Source organism: Mycteria americana, chromosome 1, assembly GCF_035582795.1.
Source record: "Mycteria americana isolate JAX WOST 10 ecotype Jacksonville Zoo and Gardens chromosome 1, USCA_MyAme_1.0, whole genome shotgun sequence".
NCBI classification, from domain to species: Eukaryota; Metazoa; Chordata; class Aves; order Ciconiiformes; family Ciconiidae; genus Mycteria; species Mycteria americana.
In genome coordinates, this window is record NC_134365.1 from 103,988,469 (window position 1) to 104,011,692 (window position 23,224).

Here is a 23,224-nt window from a genome sequence, read left to right on the forward strand (position 1 = left end):
GAGAATATTTGATGCACGGACACCTTCTTTCCAAGTGCGTGTTATGTCCCAAGGAAATTCTTGCCAGTTTCCCAATTGCAAGAGGTCAGGGACTGTTGCTTGCGATCGCTTTTGTCCTTTTGCATGTGATTTTTTTTCTCCTTCTTATTTAGTATCCCTACCAGTGCCAGTGTGGAACCTCAGGGCAAAGGTAGCAAGCTCTACATGATTTTTGACAGCACATTTAGACAAGGTTCCTTTGACTGGCTCCTCTGCAAGCCTTTCTGTGTTACAAAACAGTTGGCCAAGTACCATGTTTGCAGCTTATTTTTTTAAAATCCATGCAACTATCAGTTCAACCTTGCCTTTTGACCAGGTGTTGTGAAATCAAGCTATTATACGATTGATTCCCATGATCTCCTCAGAGTTGCAAATTGCAATGCAACAAGCTGTATCTTCTCTGTGCTGAGGTACCTGTTTCTAGTCCTGTGTATGCCGCACTGGAGTTGAAATTCTTCTGTATTATGAGGTGTTTAGATAAAAGCAAGAAAAAGCCTCTGGCTGCCACGTTTTTTCACTTAGCTTTCCACATGAATAATGAATGCTATAGTGCTCTCGAGTTTTAAACATGGAAACATAAGGATTTGAAATTAAAGTTTGAAATTGTTACAGGGGCAACATAACACCATCCCGCATACCACAAATACAACATAATACTGGGTTTTTTCAACGTTGTCTTGAGTTTTTGCTTTTAGGTTTCTGTCTGTGGTGTACTATATTGTCCTGGGCTTTTTGCACAGACCTGTTTATAACCAATAGTAAAATGTATTTGTATTGGCTACCTATACATCAACTGATGCTCTTTGGTAATATATGCAGTAAAAAAATGTATAAAACACACAAAGTCCTAAGTAAAGATTGATGTGACATACTGAAGACTCATTAAAATAAAAGATGACTTTAACTCAGGCTTTGAAAGTTCTGCTCAGAAGGTCTATCCCGTTAAGAGGAACAGCAACACTGCACACTCCAATTTGTGGGTACAAATTTAATTACAGCAGACACACAGGCTGGGCTCCACAAACTTGTCAGCACATGTGATTTTACTTTGAGTTATCTTTGTTTGGGAAGAATCAACTCTTGGAATAATCATAGGACTGAAATACTGATGCGTTGTTTTGGGGAATTTTTTCGCTAGTTCTTGTAACAGTAAGAAAACTTCAAAAACTTGTCCCTTAAAAGATTCCCCCAAAAAAAAGTACTTGTTAAAAAAATAGTGAACTTTTGCAATTTGAGTCATAATTTTTTCATGGAGGACAAGGCTGGGACAAGCATTTATGAGGAACCTACCTATCTCCACCCAAAAGCTTATTCTATTATGAGAGACGTGTATTTTGGTAGATTTTCTGTGGGAAAAGGCTATTTTTCATAGTTAATATGCACACAACTCTTCCTGGTAGCCATGCAACACCACCTTTATAGTCCATGTGAACAGCACCTCAAAGCTGTTAAGTGTTCCTGTAGGTTTCATAAGCATCACACATTTTTATTTTCAGTTGCTGTGTTGCTAACATGTACATAGAGCTAGCAGTTTATTGCTCATGAACAATTTCTTCACGTATGCACATGTATTCTTTTCTCTATGTCAGAGTGCTTCGAAATACCAAATCCCAGTTTTCTGTCCCATTTTTTCTAGGCCAATATCATTCAGTAACATAACAGAAGTTGATAAGACCTCATGAGGATTCTGGGAGGGTTATTCACACACTTACAAGCCATCATGATCATCTCATTTCTACTCAGCCACTAAATATAATTTCACAGTTTTTCCCACTTTTAAGTATAAATACTTCTACCTATCTCATTGTTTATAAGAAAATTTACATCTTGTCACAACAAGCAAAACTACAAAGGGAATCTTCAAACAAGAAAATCTTTCATGATGGGGCATGGAGACCTCATGGATTTTTCCACTTTCCCTAATTTTGCCTTTTTCACTTTTGCTTCCTACTTTGCATCAGCTTATCAAAAGTATAGAGCTATGGACAGAGTAGGTGAGGGGACTTAACTGATCATACTGATTACTTATACAGGATCGTGACACTGTAGATAAAGTAAACCATGATGTTTATCCTAGAATTGGACCAAATGCTGAGTGTTCATTGGAACATCTGTGAATTTGGCTTGATGACAAGTCCCAGAGCAACACATTAAAGCAACATTTTGTTCCTGCAGCTTAGTAATGGTGATGTGAGTTTAATCAAATCAATGATAAGAGGAACGAAATGTAATAAAAAATAAAAAAACATAAATGCAAGCCTCAAATATGAAACTCAATTTTAATTATGAAAGTTAGCATGCAGGTTGAATAACAAAAAAGAGAAGTTATTATTATCTTGCTTTTTGATCTTTTGAGCTAAACCAAAGAAAAGAAAATGGAATAGATTGTGTGTTCTTAGAGGTGAATATCTTTCTGCTGGTTTTGTAGTGTTTACAAAGATCAGAGATAGGAGATTGACATCACTGTACTTTGGGAGACACACCACAGTGTTGCACTAAGGAAAAGTTTTGATTTATTATAGTGAATATGATTCATTCTTTAAAAGTCTAGAGATTTATATGTTACTGTTGCTTAATAACCTTAGCAACATTTCTCAATTGTGTATGGAAAATAATGCTAGGACTGGTAAGTATTATAAAGATTGCTTCAAGGTGGAATTGTTAGAGATAATACCTTTCCTTACATCCCATACTTCGTCCTTTCCTGGTGAGGTGTGTACTGTGAGAATAATTTTTATTTTTCTGTACCAAAACAGAACTGGTTCCTCTTTGTCTATAATTATTTAATTCTTACAAATCTCTATGTTGATTTTTACTTAAGTGAACAGACTGCAAAGGAGAAAGGTGTCTATATAAACATTCATAGCAGTTGACTGTTAATTTGTTCTTCTGTTCTTATAAGTACAAAATCCATCGTAAAATCCATCATCCGTCACTGTGAGATGAAGGCACAGCCCAGGGAACCGGCAACTGCATAAGCTGGAACTTTATCTCTGAGGTTCTTGCTCTTTTACCTTGCAGTTTTACCCATCATAAATCATTTACAACCTGTTTTCAGTAACAGAAATCCAGTTATTGCCAGTGGGAATTGCAGGTATTCAGCATATTTGACAGTCCTCAGCCTCCGTCTCTGTTTTTCCTACTGTTAAATGCAGACAGTAGCTTCTTCAGAGGGTTGCCATGAGAGTAATTAGTTATGAGCTGTAAAGCACTCTGAAGACCAAAATGGCTAAGCAATGTTATTGCACCATTTTAATGTTTAACGAATTTCAGCAAAATCACCCCTTGTTTTTGGAAATACTTATAAAATATGAAGTGTGAAAAACAACTTTTCCTAATTTGGTTACAGTGCTTGGAAAAATCATTATTGGTCAGTGTACCTCAAACAAATGCTTTATAGGTTTTTATGTAATTGTGAAGACAATGGGGAAACAATACAAAAACAAGCTTGTTTTTCTGACTCAAGATTTTTGTATGGAACATTTGCTGTAATTACCATGAATCTAAAGAAGGCAGTTTCAACCCTGAGCTTTCTTAACCCTCAAATGCCAAAATAAACAAAATAATTTAAATATCCTCATGCTTATTTTTCATAGACATTTTTAATGCAGCAGGAATTGCCCATATCCCATTGCTGAAAATCTTAAACTGATAGATTTTGAAGTCCTTTAAAAAGACCAAATGTGCAATAAAATATCATGGCTTTAGTCCATGGACACGCTGTTTGAGTATATTGCAAAAAGTAATACACATGAAAAAACTAATCAGTCCATTGCTTCCATTAACTCTATATAGCTGTGAGAAGTTGAACACTCATTTTTCCCCTATTCTTGTTTTTTTGTTTTTTTTATCTGAGTTCCAAACTGTGGATGAAATGGGGAGGGAGGGCTAGAAAGACCAAGAGTGTGCCATCAACAACTCCATTTAGACAAATGAGACCATGATCACTCCAGCATCCCAAAGGGAACCTGGAGTGGAAAACATGAGCTTCAGAAAAAGAGAGTTTGGGGAAAGTGAGGGAACATCTAGTCGCAGGTGGATGGCTAGAAAGCTAGCTGCAATTGCATCTCCTCTGTAAACAGAGAAAGTGAAAATAAAAGGAGTGAGATACTGCCACTAAGAATAATGCCTGAAACCGTGGAACGAGAGATAAATTTATTGGATTGAATCTTATGACCCCAGGCAGATTAAGACTGGAGATGTACTTCTTTTCAGCCAAGATAAATCAGCAGAAGCAGTAGTAGATACATTGAAAAGCTAAAGATCTCTAGCACCCACTTGTATTTTAGAAACAGCAAAAGTTCCCTAATTACAGATCACTTGTAGCACATCATAGCAAAACAGAGGAATGGATGTGAAGAGAAGAATATTTAATCCAGGCCCTAAAATGTGAGGGCCCAGTGAACAACTCAAGTACACAGCATTGACATAAGTGACCACCAAGAGAATGACCACATTGGTGAGTGAGTAGCCTGTGCGTGTCCTGTGGGGTGCACCACAGAAACACAAGACAGAAAGAGCAATGAAGGGCTTCCTTCCTGAATGCTACATCTTATCCTAGGAAGAAAACAGTGCATTTCTATGTCTGATTTTTCCTTTTAATTGGTTTTTATGTTGTCAGCGATTGTGTGATTGGGAATGGGGGCGTTGCGCTGGTTTCTTATGTTAAGCTGAGTTATGCCAAAAATGCAGCCTAATCTACATTTCATGAGTCATAAGAATACATGCTGTGGAGATACTGATGTCCTAGCCATGGGAAAAGTTTCAGAGAGTGTGCCAGAAGGTGTGGAAATTTGTTAAGGAGGATAGATGGCTCATCTATATCAATTTCCCAGAGAACATTCTTGAGGTTGTAATTAGTGAGATCTCTCGTACCTGGAATAAATCAAGTCGTGTTCTGGAAATTGCTGATAAGGGATGGTGGCTTCTTTTCAGTGTTGTTTTTGGTGGTTTTAAATCACTGGACACTGAGTTTACCTGACAAGTTTTTCATCTCGATACCGCTGTTTTTACCAGGTGTAAGTATGATACCCACCCTTTGCAAGATTCAAGTTCTTTCATCAGTTCTTTCACTGGAACTAAAAGGACCCTGTGGGTTGTTGGGAATTACTGAGAATGCTCACCAGTCCGCCCCAGAAATTTTCCAGTCTACACCGAAACAAGCAATGGAGGGATGCATGTACTATAAATATACCCCACTTCATTGTGAGTGTGAAAATAGGTGGTGTTTTGATTAGATTCTGGCTCTTGAAGTGATATGAATTTCTGGTTTTGAAGATAGGCTTGAACTTCAGCACTTTACACAGAAGATCTTAAAAATAATCAAAACCATGCATTAGTATTCCGTAACTTCATACTTCATTGATATCAAAACCAGTTGGCCTTAATTTCCTTAAGTATACAAGGTCGTAATCCAGAAATCAAGGGGAGCAAATTTGTAAACCCAAGAGTAAATTATCAACTATCTATAGACAAAGGAGAAAAATGCTTTTTCCTAAAATGCCATTAAGTTCTGCTCAATGCTTTTGATTTACTCTCTCTTCCCCAATGCTACTATCTGAAAGAGTTTACCTTCAGATGCTGCAGGCACGGCTGTGCTGGTAGCTGCCTGTTGGAATGCATATTGCTTCACTCTCCACCAGAAGAGCTTTGGAAATCCATTTCATATATATCTATATGAATATATGCATATATTCATTTTTCAGTACATAAATGTAACTGAGATGATTGAAAAAAAGAAAAAGTCAGTGCGTATGCTTTTTTATAGCACAAAAAGGGACTTCCTGCAGAAGTTGCACCTGCCTATTATGCAAGCGGGCCATGTGAACACGACTGCCATGCGTCTGTGCGTTAAGGCAGGAGGTTAGCCAGCTTTGCCATAACTTAGCAAGATGCATATGCTTAGTTTGCATGAAGCCTGAATGCTAAAAATTATTTAAACGGATGTCTCTCAATGAATTTGTGGTTTAACAAAGATGTGTCGTTTGCCAATCTACCTCTGCTAAATTAACATTTCTAAATTTTAAATAAAACCAACAAAACCTTGTCATTTTTCATTATTCTGAACTAGGCAGATTTTTTAGTGAAATAAACACACTGGCTTTTTTTTTATCTGTAGAGACACTCTAAAAGGTCAAAACAAGTTTCAACTACTTTGATGAAGCTTTTTGGTGAATTCATGAAGGTAATGCAAAAGTCACCACTGCTTAGAGGGTATATAGCAATTTATATAAATTACTATTCCAAGATAAACCACAGCTGGTCTAGCACCAGTGGCAAGTCTGATGTCAGAGAATAATCACATCTCTCATTATGCCATGTATCTTCTTACCTTTGTATTGCACTATTCTGTTAAACAAAGTACCCCGAGGGCTGTTTATCCCTAGATAATAGTCTCTACTGTTAAGTACCACTTCATCAAAATGTTTCTTTCTGATGATGTCTTACTGTAATATATCATGGAATTGACAACTAATATATTATATGATAAAGTAAAATATCCCCTGAGCAAGGTATAGGGATGATAAATTATGTTAATATGTTATCCCCATTATATTATCATCAGTCAGATGATGATTTAGTATGATGCATCATCAGAAAAAGATAATCTAATAGTGTATTACTCAAAACTTTATGCCATCTGGGGAATACAAGGAGTAAATTCAACTGACTTACAGGACAAAAGATATCCCAGTGCCACAATTCATGAACAGCCTAAATTAAAATACATCGAGATATAGAAAAGAAGTACAAAAGTCTAGGAAGTGCAATACTAAGAAATGTCACTATTGTAAAGGTCAGAAGCAGATTCTCAGTGTCTGTAAACGACCATTACACTAGTATAAACACTATATATTAAATTGGCATTGCCAATATATGTATGACTGGAGCTACCATCATAAGCATCAGTCAATGCTTTGTCCTGGTAAGCTAGTGATGATACTGGTATAGAAACTAAATTGACGTTCAGTGCCCTTTATTCAGACAGTTGACAGAGATTTAGTTGAACGTGGCTATCTGCAGGAAGGCTCAACCACATTTCTGTGCCAAACTACTCATCATCAAACAGATGGTTATCCTATTATTCAACAATTTGCATACTGCCACGCTGCAGTGATCTATGGACAATACCAGTATGTCACTAAACCAAACAGAAATATCAGAGGAACTTTGTCATGAAGCAGCCCCTAACTTGGACTGAAAGCTACTCTCGCGTGTTCCTTTCTTTGTAACTTTTTGGTGACATGCTTCATCCATGTTTGTGCAGTTATGGTATGATAATACTGTGTTGTAACTTCTGCTGTAACAGGATACCTTCCTTGGTCAGAGGATAGGGAAAAATTTATTTCATGTCCTAGGGCTCCATTACATACATCAACTGCATTTTCATGCTACAGTTATCCTAGTTCTCAGGCTATCTTCTGCAGCCTCAATAGCATAACTTTGGATCCTCTCAGAGTCTCCCCGTGGCACCTTCAGAGTACGTCCAGCTTCTTGCTGTGCTCCACCAGTTTCACTTCTCTGGTAAAGCTTAGATCCCTCCCATGTCCCTGTGGCCTCATACAATATCAAATTACTCATAAGCCCCTTCCACATCCCTATACCTGTCTCCCCAGCAGCCCAAATGTTTGCCTAGTTTGCCAGCTGGGCAAGCGGCAGCGTGTGGTGCCCGACATTGTGCAGCCTGATCAGCCACCAAGCCACTGCCTTCCAGCTGCTGGCTGGTCCAGAAGAACGGCTGCGTACTGAGCTCTTCTGCCTTTCCAGCAGGAGAAATACTGCGATCTCTCTCCTTTGCTTACATACTGTTTTTCATTAAATATGTCAGAAATCAGGAAGAGATCAGCTGCCCAAATGTAGAGGTCCAGTGCCCTCTGAGATATCATGGGGAAGATATCTGAGATCTCTGCAGAGGACTGGCAGACACAAGACAGTGGGAGACCTGCATTTTCCTAAAATGACAGCTAATGAGCAAGTGACAGTGCCTAAAGGGACAGGAGACAGCATGTTTAGGTGATCTGATCTAGCCTTTAATGTCTTTCCTGACTCTACCTTTCTGTCATCCATGCTTCTTGAAATTGCCAGCAGTTCAAAGCTCCTAGCCTGGGGGTTGGCTGACAGACATGCCGGCCGTGCAGCTGCGGCTCGTACACTTCATTGCTTTGGAAAACCAGCAGGGCGGCACTGGGAGCATTTCGGTCTAGCGCGGGAGAAATGGCTGTTACCGTCCTCTTCTCTGCTGAGCCTCACTGCTGACCCTGGCCTCAGCAAGCCCTTCCTCGCCTTCGTCCCCCCCTGTCCCCAGATGGGAAGGCAGGAGATGGTGCCCGGTATTTGACAGGTCCCTGGCCCCTGTTGTGCTTCTCAACCCATGGCCCTGGACTCAGCTGCTTCACCTTCATCAGCATCTGTTCTCCCAGCTCCCCAGCAATGTATAAAAAATATTTAAATGCAGTATGTGGGCTCACTTAGAGACATGAAACTTGCATGCTTCCCAACAGCCTGGGAATACTTTTATTACCTTTTTTTCCTAAGTGAAATTGTTTATTGATGATGAAATATATGAGACCAAAATCTTTACACCAAGATAGTGTCGTCCCTCCATGGAGCAAACATAAGACCTCCTCACACTCACCCAGTAGCCAGCCCCCACTCTCCCAGGGCAGTACTTTTACAGATAACAGTCTGCCAGTTTACCTCCTCAGTACTCAGTCCTTTTTCTGTTGCTAAAACTTACTAACAGTAGAACTATTTAGTTCCTTTTGTCAAAGGGTTTAGTCATAAAGGATATCTATAAACGTTGGGGTCCTATACAAAACCATAGAAATGTAGTCATAGAATCAACAACGAAAAACAAATGCCTTGTGATCCTTCAGATAGCCATCTACAATTACACTGTCTCACATCAAAGAACACCTCACTTCAGGTGCCTTGCTTTAAATTTAACTTTTAAATTTTCTTTAACTTTCTTTCCCCCAAAATGTTGATAACATGTTTGTCATCCACTTTTTTCCAGTTGCACTATTATACCATGCTTATATTTTACCTGCAAGTGAACTGAGATCATAGGCAGGAATAATGATCAAACTTAGACAGCCACGATGCTTTTGAGCTCAGTAGCATGTCTCCAAAATGCAAGCAAGTAGCGAATTGCAAGGAGGAATATAATAAGAGAGTGTATATGCAATAATGCATTCTCACTTTTGGTTATTGAGCTTTTAGCAGTCTGTGGCTCAAAGACTTCTTTAAATCAGAGGTAAGCCTTTATATATAATATCTTTCATGACTATTTCTTCTGTAAGTTTATCTAGTTCCTTTTTGGATATGTTTGTATTTTGAGAGTCCACGACATCCCATAGCAATGTTTCCTTGTTAAAAAAAAAAAAAACCACCCAAAAAACACCACAACATTTTTTGTTGGTGTTTTAAATCTGCTACTTGCCACTTACATTTGAATGAACCCTGGTTCTATACTCTCCACCTGTTACCAGCTCCATTATATTCAGGGTTATATAGATCTTTTTTAGTTTCTTTTATTCCATACCTTTGAGCACCCATCCTGTCTTTTCCTACAGGTCTGTTAGTTTCAGTGTATCCTTTTGGGATGGGGGATCAAGACTGCAATTAGTAAGCAATATGCAGGAATATCCTAGGTTTCAACAGTGCCATGCTTTTTTCTTTTCCTGATCATTTCTATCATTTAATTTCCTTTTTTTTCCCTTTAGTCTGCTTTTGAGCATGGAGTTGATAATGTTATAGAGCCATCTATCTGTTATAACCACAAGATCTGTCTTGAACAGTGATAGCTTAGTACAGAGTCCTCTTATTTTTTATGTAAAGTTAGGAGCATTTTATTCTGTGTGCATCACTACGACACTGAATTTGTGCTATTTTATCACTGGGCAACTCAGTATCATAAGATTCTTTGGCAAATTTTTGTGGTCAATCATCATCTTTACTACCATGAATACCTTTGGATTGCTAGCACAATTTTACCTATTCGCTGTCCAGCCTGTATTGTAGATTCTTTCTACATACGCTGCCAACAGGACTTGAGCATTGGTCCCCGGGGAACGCCACTCTAAAAACTGACCTTTTCTTTCTGACTGTTTGTTTCCTATCTTTTGGCCAGCAACTTGTCCATGAATTGACTGAAACTTAAAGAAAAGGCAAACTCTATCAGGATAAAAATGAGAAGTGACCTCACAAAAATGTGAGCAGAACATTTAATTCATCAGTTACTAAGATGTTGGTTCTCCTCTGCACTTCCTGATGCAGCTGGGATGAAAACTGAAGCAATGGTACTTGCAGAGTAGCTCAGCCTCGTGATAATTCTGATCATCATCATCTGTGTATCTGTGCGTGGCACTGTAACTCTCTCAAGAAAAGCCTGATTTTTTTGCTGTTTCTCGCTTGTTTCTAGAAAAAAGTTTTGAAGAAGCTTTAGATAAATAAAATATAGTGTACCCTAAAGCACGCTGTATATGAATTCAGTATCTAGGTTCCTATGTTCTCTCTAGCACAGCATCCCAAAGAATGGAATATGAAAAGGTATACTGGAGATGGTACCATAGCCTATATGGTGTTAATTTTGCATTTAAATCCACCTCACTTTGTCCTCAATTTTCAAGTTTCCATATGCTTCTGAGATTTTAGTGGCCCCTTCTAATTGCATGGTGTGGAAGGAATTATGGCAGGTGTTCAGGGACAAGGCAGTAAAGTATGAATGACCTGGGCATTATGGCAGCACAGAGAGAGGCCGCTTTACTGAAACATGGGAACTGTTTGCTGTGCATGTCAACTGGATCTGCACGTGGAAATCACTAGCTGTGAAACCATTAATGATAGTTAATGACATGAAGTGTTCAAGCAGTGCATGGTAACAGTTTACTTTTGATCCAATAATAAACAGTTCATGAAGCCCTGGGCAAGTCAGGGGCATCATTTCAGAGGCAAGTCTTCATTGATGCTTTTAAGAAAGCATAGTGCCTAGTAATGGCTTTTTTTTCAATTTAAATTACTTGGGTTTAGAGAAATATTTGTATTCAGTAACTCAGTTCTGCTGTAAGAATGGACCTTGTGGCAAATTCCTTTGTTACAGAGTTGTGTAACGTAAGGCATCCTTCACATAAGCATCTCAGAACAAATCCCTTTCACCCTTTCCATTGACTTCAGCAGAACTACTTGTGTAAGCAAAGTGGATAGGCTCTGGATGTGCAGATTGAAGGACTCTGTAGGAGTAACTTTCAAGAAATTGGTTACAGCTGTAATGTGAGCTGTGCTGACACAGCTGGCAGATAGCTTGAAATTGATGCTCTTGAAAAGAGATAGATCTTTGCCAGAAATATTAGTTTCAAGAAAAATGACATTTTTTCCTATCATTACTGTCAAGTAGTGCTATAGTTTCTAAACTGGATTTGGTAGAGATGCATGGTTCTTATATTTAATTTCAGAAAAAGAAAGGGTTCCTCTGTTACTGAGGGCCAAGCACTCAATACTGTAAAATTCACTGGTGCATTCTTAATCCTAGGGAAATCCAAACTCCCACCCTCTAAAACATTACGAGACTCCTTGGCCCCACCAGTCTCACCATTACCTTTCAAAAGACCAGTCTCAAAGAGGTTTTGCAAAATACTTGTGTTTATCTGTCTTTGTACAATTTTCTAGTTCTTACCAGGGCTCTGAGGACACCATCAGTCCTTACTGGCCTGCCTGGCCTCCCCTAGGACTTCTCCCCACCCCTACCCACAGGCCCAGGACCCTATTTCAGCTCAGCCTGGGGCCATCAATCCCTGCTCCAGCAACACTGCAGCTGACCAGCCCCAGCCCTGTTGGACTGAAGTTGTTTGGATTCGCTGGGTTCATCTTGGTCTTGGCTGCTACTTTGCCTTCGCCTAATGCTCACGGGACTCTCGATGGCACTCGTTGCCATTACCACCCTGCCCTGCTCATCCTCCCAGGCACCATGGGGTGCACCCTGTCCACAAGGGCATCGCCCCACCTGTGTGACGGCTGCTCCCGGCTCCCCTGCCCTTAGGGAGCAGCCCTGCGCTTGCTGCTCTCTGACAGCTCTAGCTGTCTGCACTGTAAAGCAGTTACCTTCTGAAAGCTGAATCTCTTTTTTCTCTTTTCTGTCTTTCCCTTCTTCCTCTTCACTTTCTCCGCCCTTCCTCTTCCAAAAAAAAGCACGCTGAGCTTTCAGCTCTGGAAGAGTGGGACCTCTGCCCATTTTCAACCACGGAGCCCTTTTGCTCGATCTCAGCAATGAACTACTTTGGTAGTTTAAAAACTAAACAAATACATGTTCTTAAAATAAATGGGTAAAAGCCTTGGGTCTTTCAGTGAGCACCTTGTAGATGAAGGCATCATGGCTAACAAGAAAAGATGTCTGTAGTCCACTTAGTTACACAAACAAGGGACAATGGTATCAACCACTTCTATTTGGCAGTTTGCTGTTATCTTTGTCATTGTATAAAGTTCTTTAAATTGCACTGTCAAGAAAACATGAATGCAGGACAGATGTAAGTGGTCAGAAATATTCACTACCATTTCACTTATGTGGATTTTGAGGGTCAAAGCTATACACTTTTATCAGACTTTTTATTATCTTTCAACCCAAGTGAAGATCAATGCCTCAGAACAGGCAAGGGACTGCATGTTGAAGTGTTTTGTTTCAAAGGAAATGCTACTACTACTACTACTACTGAGCATCCCAGCTGTTTCAGAGAGCATTCCTGATTTCATAACTCTTCAATTTTTAGCAAAGTAATATTTTGATTCTTTAAATTTCGAACCTACTGATAGGGTAGGATACTTCTGTTTTTCTGGAGGTTTTGTGTGTATGTATACCACTAATCGATTCATCTTACTGATGTCCTTTAGGAAGACAAAATGACAGGCTGGGTGGAGTATTTTGGAGAAGCATCCCGCTAATGTTCATGCCAGTTAACAGGAAGTGTTTCTGATGATCTGCAGACAAACGTTTCATCTTGGCTGTTTTCGTTCTGCCAATATCTTAAGTGCTGATTCTTTCCACCCATCAACAGCTTTCCCCCTTTTTGAAGACACAATTCATGCGTACTGTAGGGGTTAATATTCACTAAAATGACATATTGTGAAAATCATAAATAACTTGTTCTGAAAAATTGGATAGCTAACTTAGGGGGGAAAAATCAAGTTCCACATATTTAACTTTAGCATTGTTAATCAGGATATTTGAAAGAAAACAAATATTTTCCCAGCGATTAAAAGAAAATCCAGGCTTTTTGAAAATCAGGGGGTTTTGTTCGTTTCATTTCTGAGGGAAATGAAAGACTGGTAGAACTGACTGGAGTTGAGCATAATGAGAGCAAATTCTGAAATGCTTTTTCAGAGCAGTTTTGTTATCTTGCCGTGTAGTTTCTCTGATATTCCAATAGACACTAGAGAAGACTGTTGATAATACTGAATAGTTCTAAATTATAATTTGAGGATGCTAAATTCTGACTATTTGTAACTTTGCACATGAAAAATTTGATTCATATGCGCAAATGAAAGCATTGCTCCAGTAAAGTGGCATAAGCCTTTTGTACAGAATGATGAATTATGTCCAATATTTAAAACTAATCTCTCTTGTTACTTTTGTCTCTCTTCACTCTGAAGTTCTTTTTTTTCCCCACTTCTGTCATTTGGGGTGGAGAAAAAGACAGATACTACACTCGTGTCATGGAAAATTATTGCGCAACTCAGTAACATCGTACATAAAGCAATAGTAACTGACAGATGCATAGGAATTACTGTGCCAGATTAGACTAATGGTGAACATAGTTCAGTACCTTTTGTCCCAGAAATAGACAGTTCTAGATGTCTGTGCATCTGGAACTGACGGGTTTGCACCTCAGCATTTAGTATAACTGCAGCCAGCTCTGTGACAGTGCCTCTGCAGTGTCTGTCATTCAAGGAAAATACAGAACAGGCTTTTCAACAGAAACAGGCATTGCTTCACATCACTGCTAGTTCTGGGACATGGTGAGGCTGATGCACTGTGTTTGCTTCTGGCTGCTTATGTGTATCGCTGTCTTTGCACATCCAGTAGGAGCTCATACATCTTACCTTCAGTTTTACATCTAAGGTTCTCAGTGGTATCACTCCTCACTTTAATTAGCTAGCAGGGCATGCCAAAAGTTCTGGACATCTAACAGACTTCCTTCTTTGCTCCTGTGCCCCCTCTGTCACTTTTCACATCACGCATTTTGAGCTTGCTGGTACATCCTGACCTTCATCTTGGTAGAATAATGGGCCGTAGCTGCCAGTTACATTGTTCTGCTGGAGTTTTAAAATATGTTTGGATATGTAATTAAAGACACTGTTAATGCCTCTTGGTTTTAAAAAGATGTCTAACGTGAAATAAAAAAAAACCAAATGGGAGATGGCAAAAACGCAGTTGTGGCCTGTTGGACCGTATAGAATGTCAGTGTCAGTTGCCTCACTGGGGTCTTTTCACATAACAGCTCATAAGCACTTTTTTGTTGTTGCAAGCTCAAAGAAGAGACGGCATTTGGGGAAGACTGTCTCTCTTTCATGCATAGCTTGAGGTAAAGAATGAGGCATTCTGCAACATGTAGTTCCAAATCCGTCTTTAAATGTGTGGCAAACTGTGCTGTTGCCAACTCTGTAGGGAAAGCGAGCGGGTGTGTAAGTGTGGGTGGGTGAGGGGGTAAATTTCATTTCAAGGGCTGATCTCTAAACAGTTCTACAAGCTAAGCAATGTGAGCCTAATATTCTAACTCCAAGGGGACTCTTGACACTGCATAGTAAAATTGCTTATTAAATTACAATCAAGAAAAAAACAGGAGATAGACACTATTCAGCTGGCAGCATACAGAAAAAAAGGCTGAATTCTAATTATTTGAATAGCAGTGTTAGCGTTCTTTTACTACGTGAAAATAAAATTAGCTTATCACTGATACCATTGTTAATGTATGAGATGAGGCAGAAATACAATCTGGTTCCTAACACCCCTTCTGCCCCTTCCCCCTGCCCCCCAAAAGAGAGAGAATAACCTAAAAGCAAAACGGGTTTGCATAATGGCTTTTGGAACAGGCAGCTGTGAGACATTTCATTGCTACCGTAGTAAAACGCAGATGATTTATAAATTATCTTAATTTGAAGGTGGAGAATTGTGTAAACAGTAAGTATTGCATTTATTATTTTCCCAGTTAGAACAAAATGTAAAAAGACGTGTCCAATACCAGTAACACTGTTTATTACTCTAATCAGAAACAGGAAATATATTTTCAGCTACTCTAAACTTTATGTGTTCTTTTATTATGCATGAGCAGCTATTACTACTGCTCAGTCACATATGTCTCTTAAGGTAGTCATATTGCAATCTCCGCCTTTTGAATGGCTTTCAAATAAATAAAACAACTTTTTTTGCATAAAAAGATATTCTGCAAATATAATTAAATATCGAAATTTACATTTTTATGAATATAACATCTTCATACATAAGATGAATCCATTGGAAAAATTTTAGAAGTTTTGCTTCACTTTGTCATTAGAGCCAGCACAAAAGAATTTTATTTTACATTACAACACTGAACACATCTTATGCCCTTGAATGTGAACTGCCTTGAATTTTGTTAAGACTCTGTTCTCCATTCCCATTTTCATACTCAGTGAGCCACTACTGTTTCCGTCCAAAAGGGATCAGTCAGTAAAGCTGTATCATGAAACTAGTTGTAGAGTCTAATCAGATTTTTTAAAACTCATTTATATTTAGCCAATAGTCACAAATCTAGCTGCAAATGCTGCTCGAGATGTGACCTCTTTTTTGAGTGTAATTTGGGAACCCATAATCAGATTTATGAAAAGGACACACTTTAAAAAATAATTTTCCTATTATGTTATCCACATTATGTTACAGACATTAAAAGTAAAATGTAAAAAAAAAAAAAAAAAAGGTAAAAAAAGCCTTTTATTTGCATGTATAGATTTGTATTTTCCCTACAAGTAGATATTTATTTATTAACATTAAGACTTTTCATTAAATTTCAAAAAATTATTAATAAAACTCTCCAAATTAGAAATCTGTCTCATAGTAAATTTGTTGATTCACCAGTTTGTCTTGATAAACAAAGTCTTAACAAAGTCTAAACAAAGACCCTAAAACTGTCTGTTTCTCAGAGGACACATCCTTTTGGTTGGACATCCCACTGTGCAGTGTACACTTGGGGCACTGAATATCTAAATCTTCCACTGCCTTAGGAAGCTTGGACTCGCATATCCCACCAAAAGACCATTGCAACTAGACCATGAGATCGAACACCAAATGCTCTTACCCAATTTGTTTAGAAGGTTTAAATATTCCCTGGGGAAGAGAGACAAGAAATTAGGCTGGTCTTTCCTTGGAGAATGTCCTATCACAAATCTCTTTGTCATCCTATTCCTCCATTCTCATACCCCAAAACATTTGTGATTGCTTCCCAAGTAGAAGAGCTGTACCAGGAAGGGACTAAGAGCATCACACCCTGCAGTGCTGGCTAGGGCAGGCTCAGAGATGGCAGCAGCTGGGGCATAAAGTTCTTTGCATCTCTGACGTGCCAGGGGAGTGCTCTGACCACCAGGTTCCTGCATTAAGAAAAGGGGGGCAGGGGGTGCTTGGGCAAAAATACAAGATAAAATATTACCTTTACCTTACTGCTGCTGAAATCAGTAGGTGCTTTGCCACTGACTTCAACTGCAACTGAGCAAGCAAAGGCTTTAAAAAAGCACAGAAGCACAGAAGCACAGAATCGTATAGGTTGGAAAAGACCTTTAAGATCATCGAGTCCAACCATAAACCTAACACTACCAAGACCACCACTACACCATGTCTCTAAGCACCTCATCCAAACGTCCTTTAAATACCTCCAGGGATGGCGACTCAACCACTTCCCTGGGCAGCCTGTTCCAATGCTTGATAACCCTTTCAGTGAAGTAAAATTTCCTCATATCCAGTCTAAACCTCCCCTGGTGCAACTTGAGGCCATTTCCTCTCGTCCTATCACTTGTTACCTGGGAGAAGAGACCGACCCCCACCTCTCTACAACCTCCTTTCAGGTAGCTGGAGAGAGCGATAAGGTCTCCCCTCAGCCTCCTTTTCTCCAGGCTAAACAGTCCCAGCTCCCTCAGCCGCTCCTCATCAGACTTCTGCTCCAGACCCTTCCCCAGCTTCGTTGCCCTTCTCTGGACATGCTAAAAAAGCAGCTGCAAAAAATGTAACCTTATACAAAGGACATCTTAACCATCATCCAACATAAATGTTAACCATACATTTTTCATCAGCAGGTGAGACTCAGTGATGAGAAGTTAGCTTACTGGCATATCACCACAGACACAGAACTTTGCCTTTGAACACTTTTTGGTAGAACAAGCATCTTTCTCAGCCAGTTGAAGTCAGGCCTCAACAACTCGCAGACAATTTTTAATATATTCAAAGCAAATTAACAGAGATTTATATACTTGTTTGTAACTGTGGCTTCTCTTCAGTTGCCAAATGATGTTCTAGTTCATTTCTTCTTTTGTTTCTGTCAGAAATACAATTATAACGCTGACCAGAATCTGTTACTGCTTGTTGAAAACAACTACTGCTAAGTGAGCTCAGCTCTACTGACTGCCTCCTTCTGCCATCTAGTGGTACCTTAAGCATACTGCTCTCTCTACTTCTTTAAAGAGTTATATGGAGAATGATAATAAATGCATGCTTTTGAAAAGAGAAATATATCTGGAGAAGAAATACTTTGTTGTGAAAAGGGAAAATAGTTTTCATACATAAATGATTTATGGGAGAATAGACCAGGTTCAATGGTATAAATTACTAATGTCAGAGAAAAATTCTGCATACTGTGGTCTTGTAAAGAGTAAGTCAGGTTTGTTGATTGAATTCTTACAGATTTTTTTTTTTTTTTGTGGTTGCACTTGGATTTTAAGTTGAAAGCTTCAGAATGAAACTATTCAATATCCTAAGGAAACGCCTGTTAGAAACACATTTGGTTTGCTATTTATCTGGACATTTAAAGGGCACAACAAACATTTAAAGAGATTATCAAGAGTAAAGAATAACAGAAGGGCTATAGTTTCCTTTCTGCTTACATAATTTTATTAAGTGCTGTCGGTGCTCCATTTTGCAATAGATGTTTCTATTGCATTTAAGGAAAAAGAGATTAAATGTCAATGTACTAGGAATTTCAGGCTTGGGATGTTTTCAATCAAAAGGCACGTTCTGACTAATTATATGACTCTGAACAAACTTGAATCGTCTAAAATGCTTTCTGTTCTTTGAACTGAGATTTCTTTTCTCACAAAGTGCTGGTTTTGGTGAATTAGAGTACAAATGAAACCAAATTTTTATCAAATTCTGAAAAAGGTATATTTCTTCCTTTCGACTTGCAGCAAATTGACAAGGCAAATTGACAGAAGGCAGAATGTAGAATCTCAGCATCCAGGATATCTTTTGTTTTCTTTTCTTTTAAACATTTGCTGTTCTGTATTCTGGTCATATTGATAAGTTGTCAACATATTTTCCAGGGTGGAAAAATCCCCATAAGGTGGACCGCTCCTGAAGCTATAGCTTACCGGAAGTTCTCTTCAGCAAGCGATGCATGGAGCTACGGGATTGTAATGTGGGAGGTGATGTCCTATGGTGAGAGACCATACTGGGAGATGTCCAACCAGGATGTAAGTACTGCCGAGGACTAATCTGCGAGTTGTTGAAATGTTCCTTGAAAATTATTGTCACTTCCTGCCCTCTTTTGCTTTCTCCTTCACTTTCTAGTCTGGAACCTCAATTTATTTAAATCAGCATAACTCTGTCAACTTCAATGGGATAGTTAATTTATGAAACCTGAAGACCTGGCCCTCTATACTAAAACTTTAACTAGCTTCCTCCCGTGGATTAAAGACATATTGCAGAGAGTCATAGCCAGCTTGCCAGGTTCTGATGCTGACTATATGTGGCTTTCACCCAAATCCCTGGGAATCTGCATCAGATATGCAAGTTGATGCAGTTCTCAGTCAAGCTCTAAATCAAAGCTTGAGGTATTACTGGAACTATTCTGATGAGAAAGTTGGCCCATTATCTCGAGTACCGTCTAACAGTACCCTTCAATGGGCGCACATGATTCAATTCTAAAAGAGTTAAGCTGCCATTAGAAATGGCAAATCTGCCAATTCTCTTTTCTAAGAATTAAATGTACTCTGTTTTCCTTAAAAACTAGGTATGGGCTTAACCACAGTGCAGGACAATAGTCCTCCCTCATAACAAAGTTCTGTTTTCCTCTGACTCTTTTTTGCAAAAGTTGTGGCCAAATAAGCCTTCCCAATTAAACAAAAACACATTTGCTTCTAGTAAAATCGAAGGCTTGTCCTAGAAAATGAAGTATGGGAAAGAGGGAATGCTTTTTTTCTCCACCACAATTTAAATTTTCACTAATTCTCTTGTTTGATGGATCCCCATGACAGCTCAAACTGGTATACTCAGTCTTCACACCAGCCATCAATCTCTATGTCAAAATGGAGAATACCAGCCAACTCATCTTAACCTCTCTCATATATGTGGCTAGAATACATCTGCATTGGTTCTGAAGAGTTGACAAGACTTTTCCCAGATGGCTGTTTTTATATTGTTGCTAAGTTATTCAGCTGTTCAAGTCTGGTTGCTTGTTAAGGCTGATCAGTCATTTGGGGATAAGGATCTGAGAGAGCTTTTCATTAAAAAAACATCATTTCAGAGGGTTTCAGGAAGAAAAAAAAAAACAACCCAAACCAGAAAGGACTAGCAGAACTAATAAAGCCTTATTTCCTTTAGTTTTGTACTCTACAGCCTCAGCAGTACTATAATCCTACTTCTCTCCAGCGTTCCTCTTCTGAGTTTAGCCTTTGGAATTAGACCACCTCTCCTGTACATCTTTCTCCCCTGACTATGCCTACAGCCTCCATCCCCCCTCCACACACCTACCTGCCAGCAGCCCAGCTCCCTGCTGTGCTGCTTAATTAACACCAGGTATGGAACAATACATGCTGTGCCTGGTTTTGAGCTATGCTTCTGTTGATTGACCAGGCAGTAGTGGCTGGTTGCCCATCTGCAGAGAACAAGGAACCACTGAGCTGAGATAGGCCTTTCCTCTTCAGTGGAGACATTATTTTGGTACTATCTGAACTATAAACACATCATGGATCTACTGTGAAATAAGCAGATAAGCCCAGTAGGCTCAATTCTGTTTCCCACAGCTAGCAATCTGTTGGCATTTGAGATGCTCTAGAGTAACAAAGATCTCCACATGCGGCTGACACAGGACATGCATGAGACCCGAGTCCTTCTGGAGCAACAACTGAAGGCCAGGCAGGATACCCTAGGGAGTCTAACATTAAACACCTAAGCTTAGACAACTGAATTAAGGCTATTTTTTCCCTGGGGCACAGCGTGAAATCATCTGTGTATAGATTTCTCATATATTTAAGTCTCTGTGTCCTACAACCAACTTTATGCCTCTGCCCAGCTGCTGATTCTTACACAACTTGTTTAATTTGATTGAAGTGGGCCAATGGGTTCAAAGTTAATACAAAAGAGAACGAACAAGCAGACTCCAACTAACAATATGAGTACCCCAGCCTCAGTACCTTGCCTGAACAGAAAGCCACTTATCAGCTCCTGCCACAGTTTACAAACACCAATTTAAGGCAAACTGCTGTTGTTTCCCTTAAAAAAGCCACATTGTAAGATGTGGTTTAGGAGCTGATTGCTAAGAAGTTGGGACATCTCTTCAGCCTTGCAATAGCAGAGGGTGCTATTCTCGAGCTAATCTTCATCCAGAAGCAAAGCTGAACACAGCCATGGCAATATCAGCCTGTTCATTAGTATGCTGTTGCAAAACCTGATTACTCTGCATTGCATGGAATGCACTTTGTATCAAAATGCACATATAGCCTCAAATTTTCTGCCTTCCCCAACTGATAGATGCAATGGTTAGTTTCACTGTGAGCCTTCTTTTAATGGGAGATTGAACAGAACAAGAAACTGGGAAAAAGGTACTAGCAAATCACAGAATCACACAACAGCTGCGGTCGAGGGACCGTTCAAGATTGTCTAGTCCAGCCCCCCTGCTCAAGCAGGGTCACCTAAAGCAGTTTGCTCAGGGCTGTCTCTGATCGGGTGTTGAGAATCTCCAAGGATGGAGACTCTACAGCCTCTCTGGGCAACCTGTGCCAGTGCTCGGTCACATGCACAACAGAAAAGTGTTTTCTTACGTTTTGATGGAATTTCATGGTTTTCAGTTTGTGCCTCAGTAGGGCACAAACTTGCCCACTCGGCGCTCTCTGAGTAGTAAGTAAAATGTCCACATGTGCCTTTACAAGCAAGGCCCACTGGGCAGTTACTTTTTCCCTTCCACCCCCGTTAGCACTGCCTGGTTGAGGGACCGCACTACCATGAATGCAGCACCAGCTCACAGTGCTTTCTGCCGTTGCCCCTGTCAGTTGCCACTAGCACATCCTCTGAGTGTACCGTGGGCAGCGGTCTCTTGCCTGGTTTTCCTCACCTTGTAATTGGTATTTCATTTCTGCCTTCCCTCTGCATCACCCCATTCATGGCTGGGTTTTTTAGAGATTAAAGAAGCCCATGAAGCCAGAGATACTTCTGAACAAAGCTGGCCCTACCATGGTGCCTGGCTCCTGTGCAGTGCCAGTGCCTCCAACTGCAATGTCACCTCTCCGTAACTCTGCCTCTGCCCCTCATCTTGCCAGTCTGCTTACCTAGCTGCAGGTGATGGGCAGCTGGCAGTGACTGCGGCTTGAGGAGGTGGGGGGAAGAAGAGGCTTTTTTGCTGTATCATCGTGTCCCACTGTCACGCGATCTTGTGCTACAACATGGGGAGTTTCAGTCTCTATTCCAGTTGTGAGTGATTTCATCTGGTGTTGGGTCAACTCTCTGTGAGGAACCCAACCGCCATCATCTCTCTTACTTCTCCTGTAATCATAACCCTTCTCCTCACACCGGCTCCATTACCAGCCCACCTCTTCACTCTCCCACTGCTGTTACCGCTAACTGGGAATGGGGGGAGAGAGAGACTTCCTATCAAGTCCATTCGGCCCCACTATTCACCTCCTGGGAAGAGGGTTTGAATGACTGGTAGGACCCTCACATAGAGTCCAAGTCGCCAGGTGAGAGCAGTGCACAACGCAGACCTTCATTCTAGCTGCCTCTCCCTTTCTTTGAGGCTGGCTTCAGCCTGTCCGCCTCACCTCTATCAGACCCTACGACGTATCTATTCAAGGCCACGCCAGCAGTGGGAATTCATAAAGCGACCCTTCCATTTAGAGTGTATTAAATATTCTGCTACAGCACGAAGATAGCAAAATTTAATTACTCCTACATACAAAATAGAAGTATCTGTTAATACAGGATAGTGATGTGGGCCCTATGGATGCTGCTTATGCTAATGATGCTGACTCCTGGGGGCTCTCCCTGCAGTTCAGCAATGCACAGCACAAAGGAGTCCCTCTCTCCAGAGCCCTACCCACAGGCTTTCAGTGCCAAAATGTTAACAGCGAGCACCTGTGAGCTTCTAAATACATTTAGTGACTCCAAATGTCATTGGGAAATTTCACGTTATTAGACATACTGTAAAGCTTATTTTGCTCGATGTTGGAGCATATGTTTTAGTACAATAAATTACCCTGAATTCACATGAGCTTATTTTGCAGAAATAATAGGACTTTCCCAAAGGTCAGTGATACTGTACATATGGCAGGGAAAGTAACAGAGAGGGGCATGCACTAAACAGATTCATAAAAGACACATTATGCAAACAACTGTTGATACGGTCTTATATAAGTATAGTTAGAGGTTCTGCTACAACAAAACATCTGGCAACGAGGACACGCTGAGAGAGTCAGGGTTGTTCAGCCTGGAGAAGAGAAGGCTCCAGGAAGACCTTATGGCAGCCTTCCAGTACTTAAAGGGGGCCTATAGGAAAGACAGGGACAGACTTTTTAGCAAGGCCTGTTGTGACAGGACAAGGAGCAATGGTTTTAAACTAAGGGAGGGCAGATTTAGGCTGGATTTCAGAAAGAAATTTTTTACAATGAGGGTGGTGAGGCCCTGGAACAGGTTGCCCAGAGAGGTAGTGGAGGCCCCATCCCTGGAAACATTCAAGGTCAGGTTGGA

The 23,224-nt window shown here is 40.1% G+C and overlaps 1 protein-coding gene across 15 annotated transcripts in view; it reads left to right on the plus strand.

The window, feature by feature from the left end:
• The window catches only part of EPHA6 (EPH receptor A6), a 532,902-nt gene that overhangs the window by 488,942 nt on the left and 20,736 nt on the right, over positions 1-23,224 (plus strand). For all 15 annotated transcript variants that reach the window (XM_075515531.1, XM_075515576.1, XM_075515552.1 and 12 more), the window contains one exon: positions 18,589-18,738. In XM_075515531.1, coding sequence (XP_075371646.1) covers positions 18,589-18,738 — 150 coding nt within the window. The remainder of the gene's footprint in view (positions 1-18,588; positions 18,739-23,224) is intronic.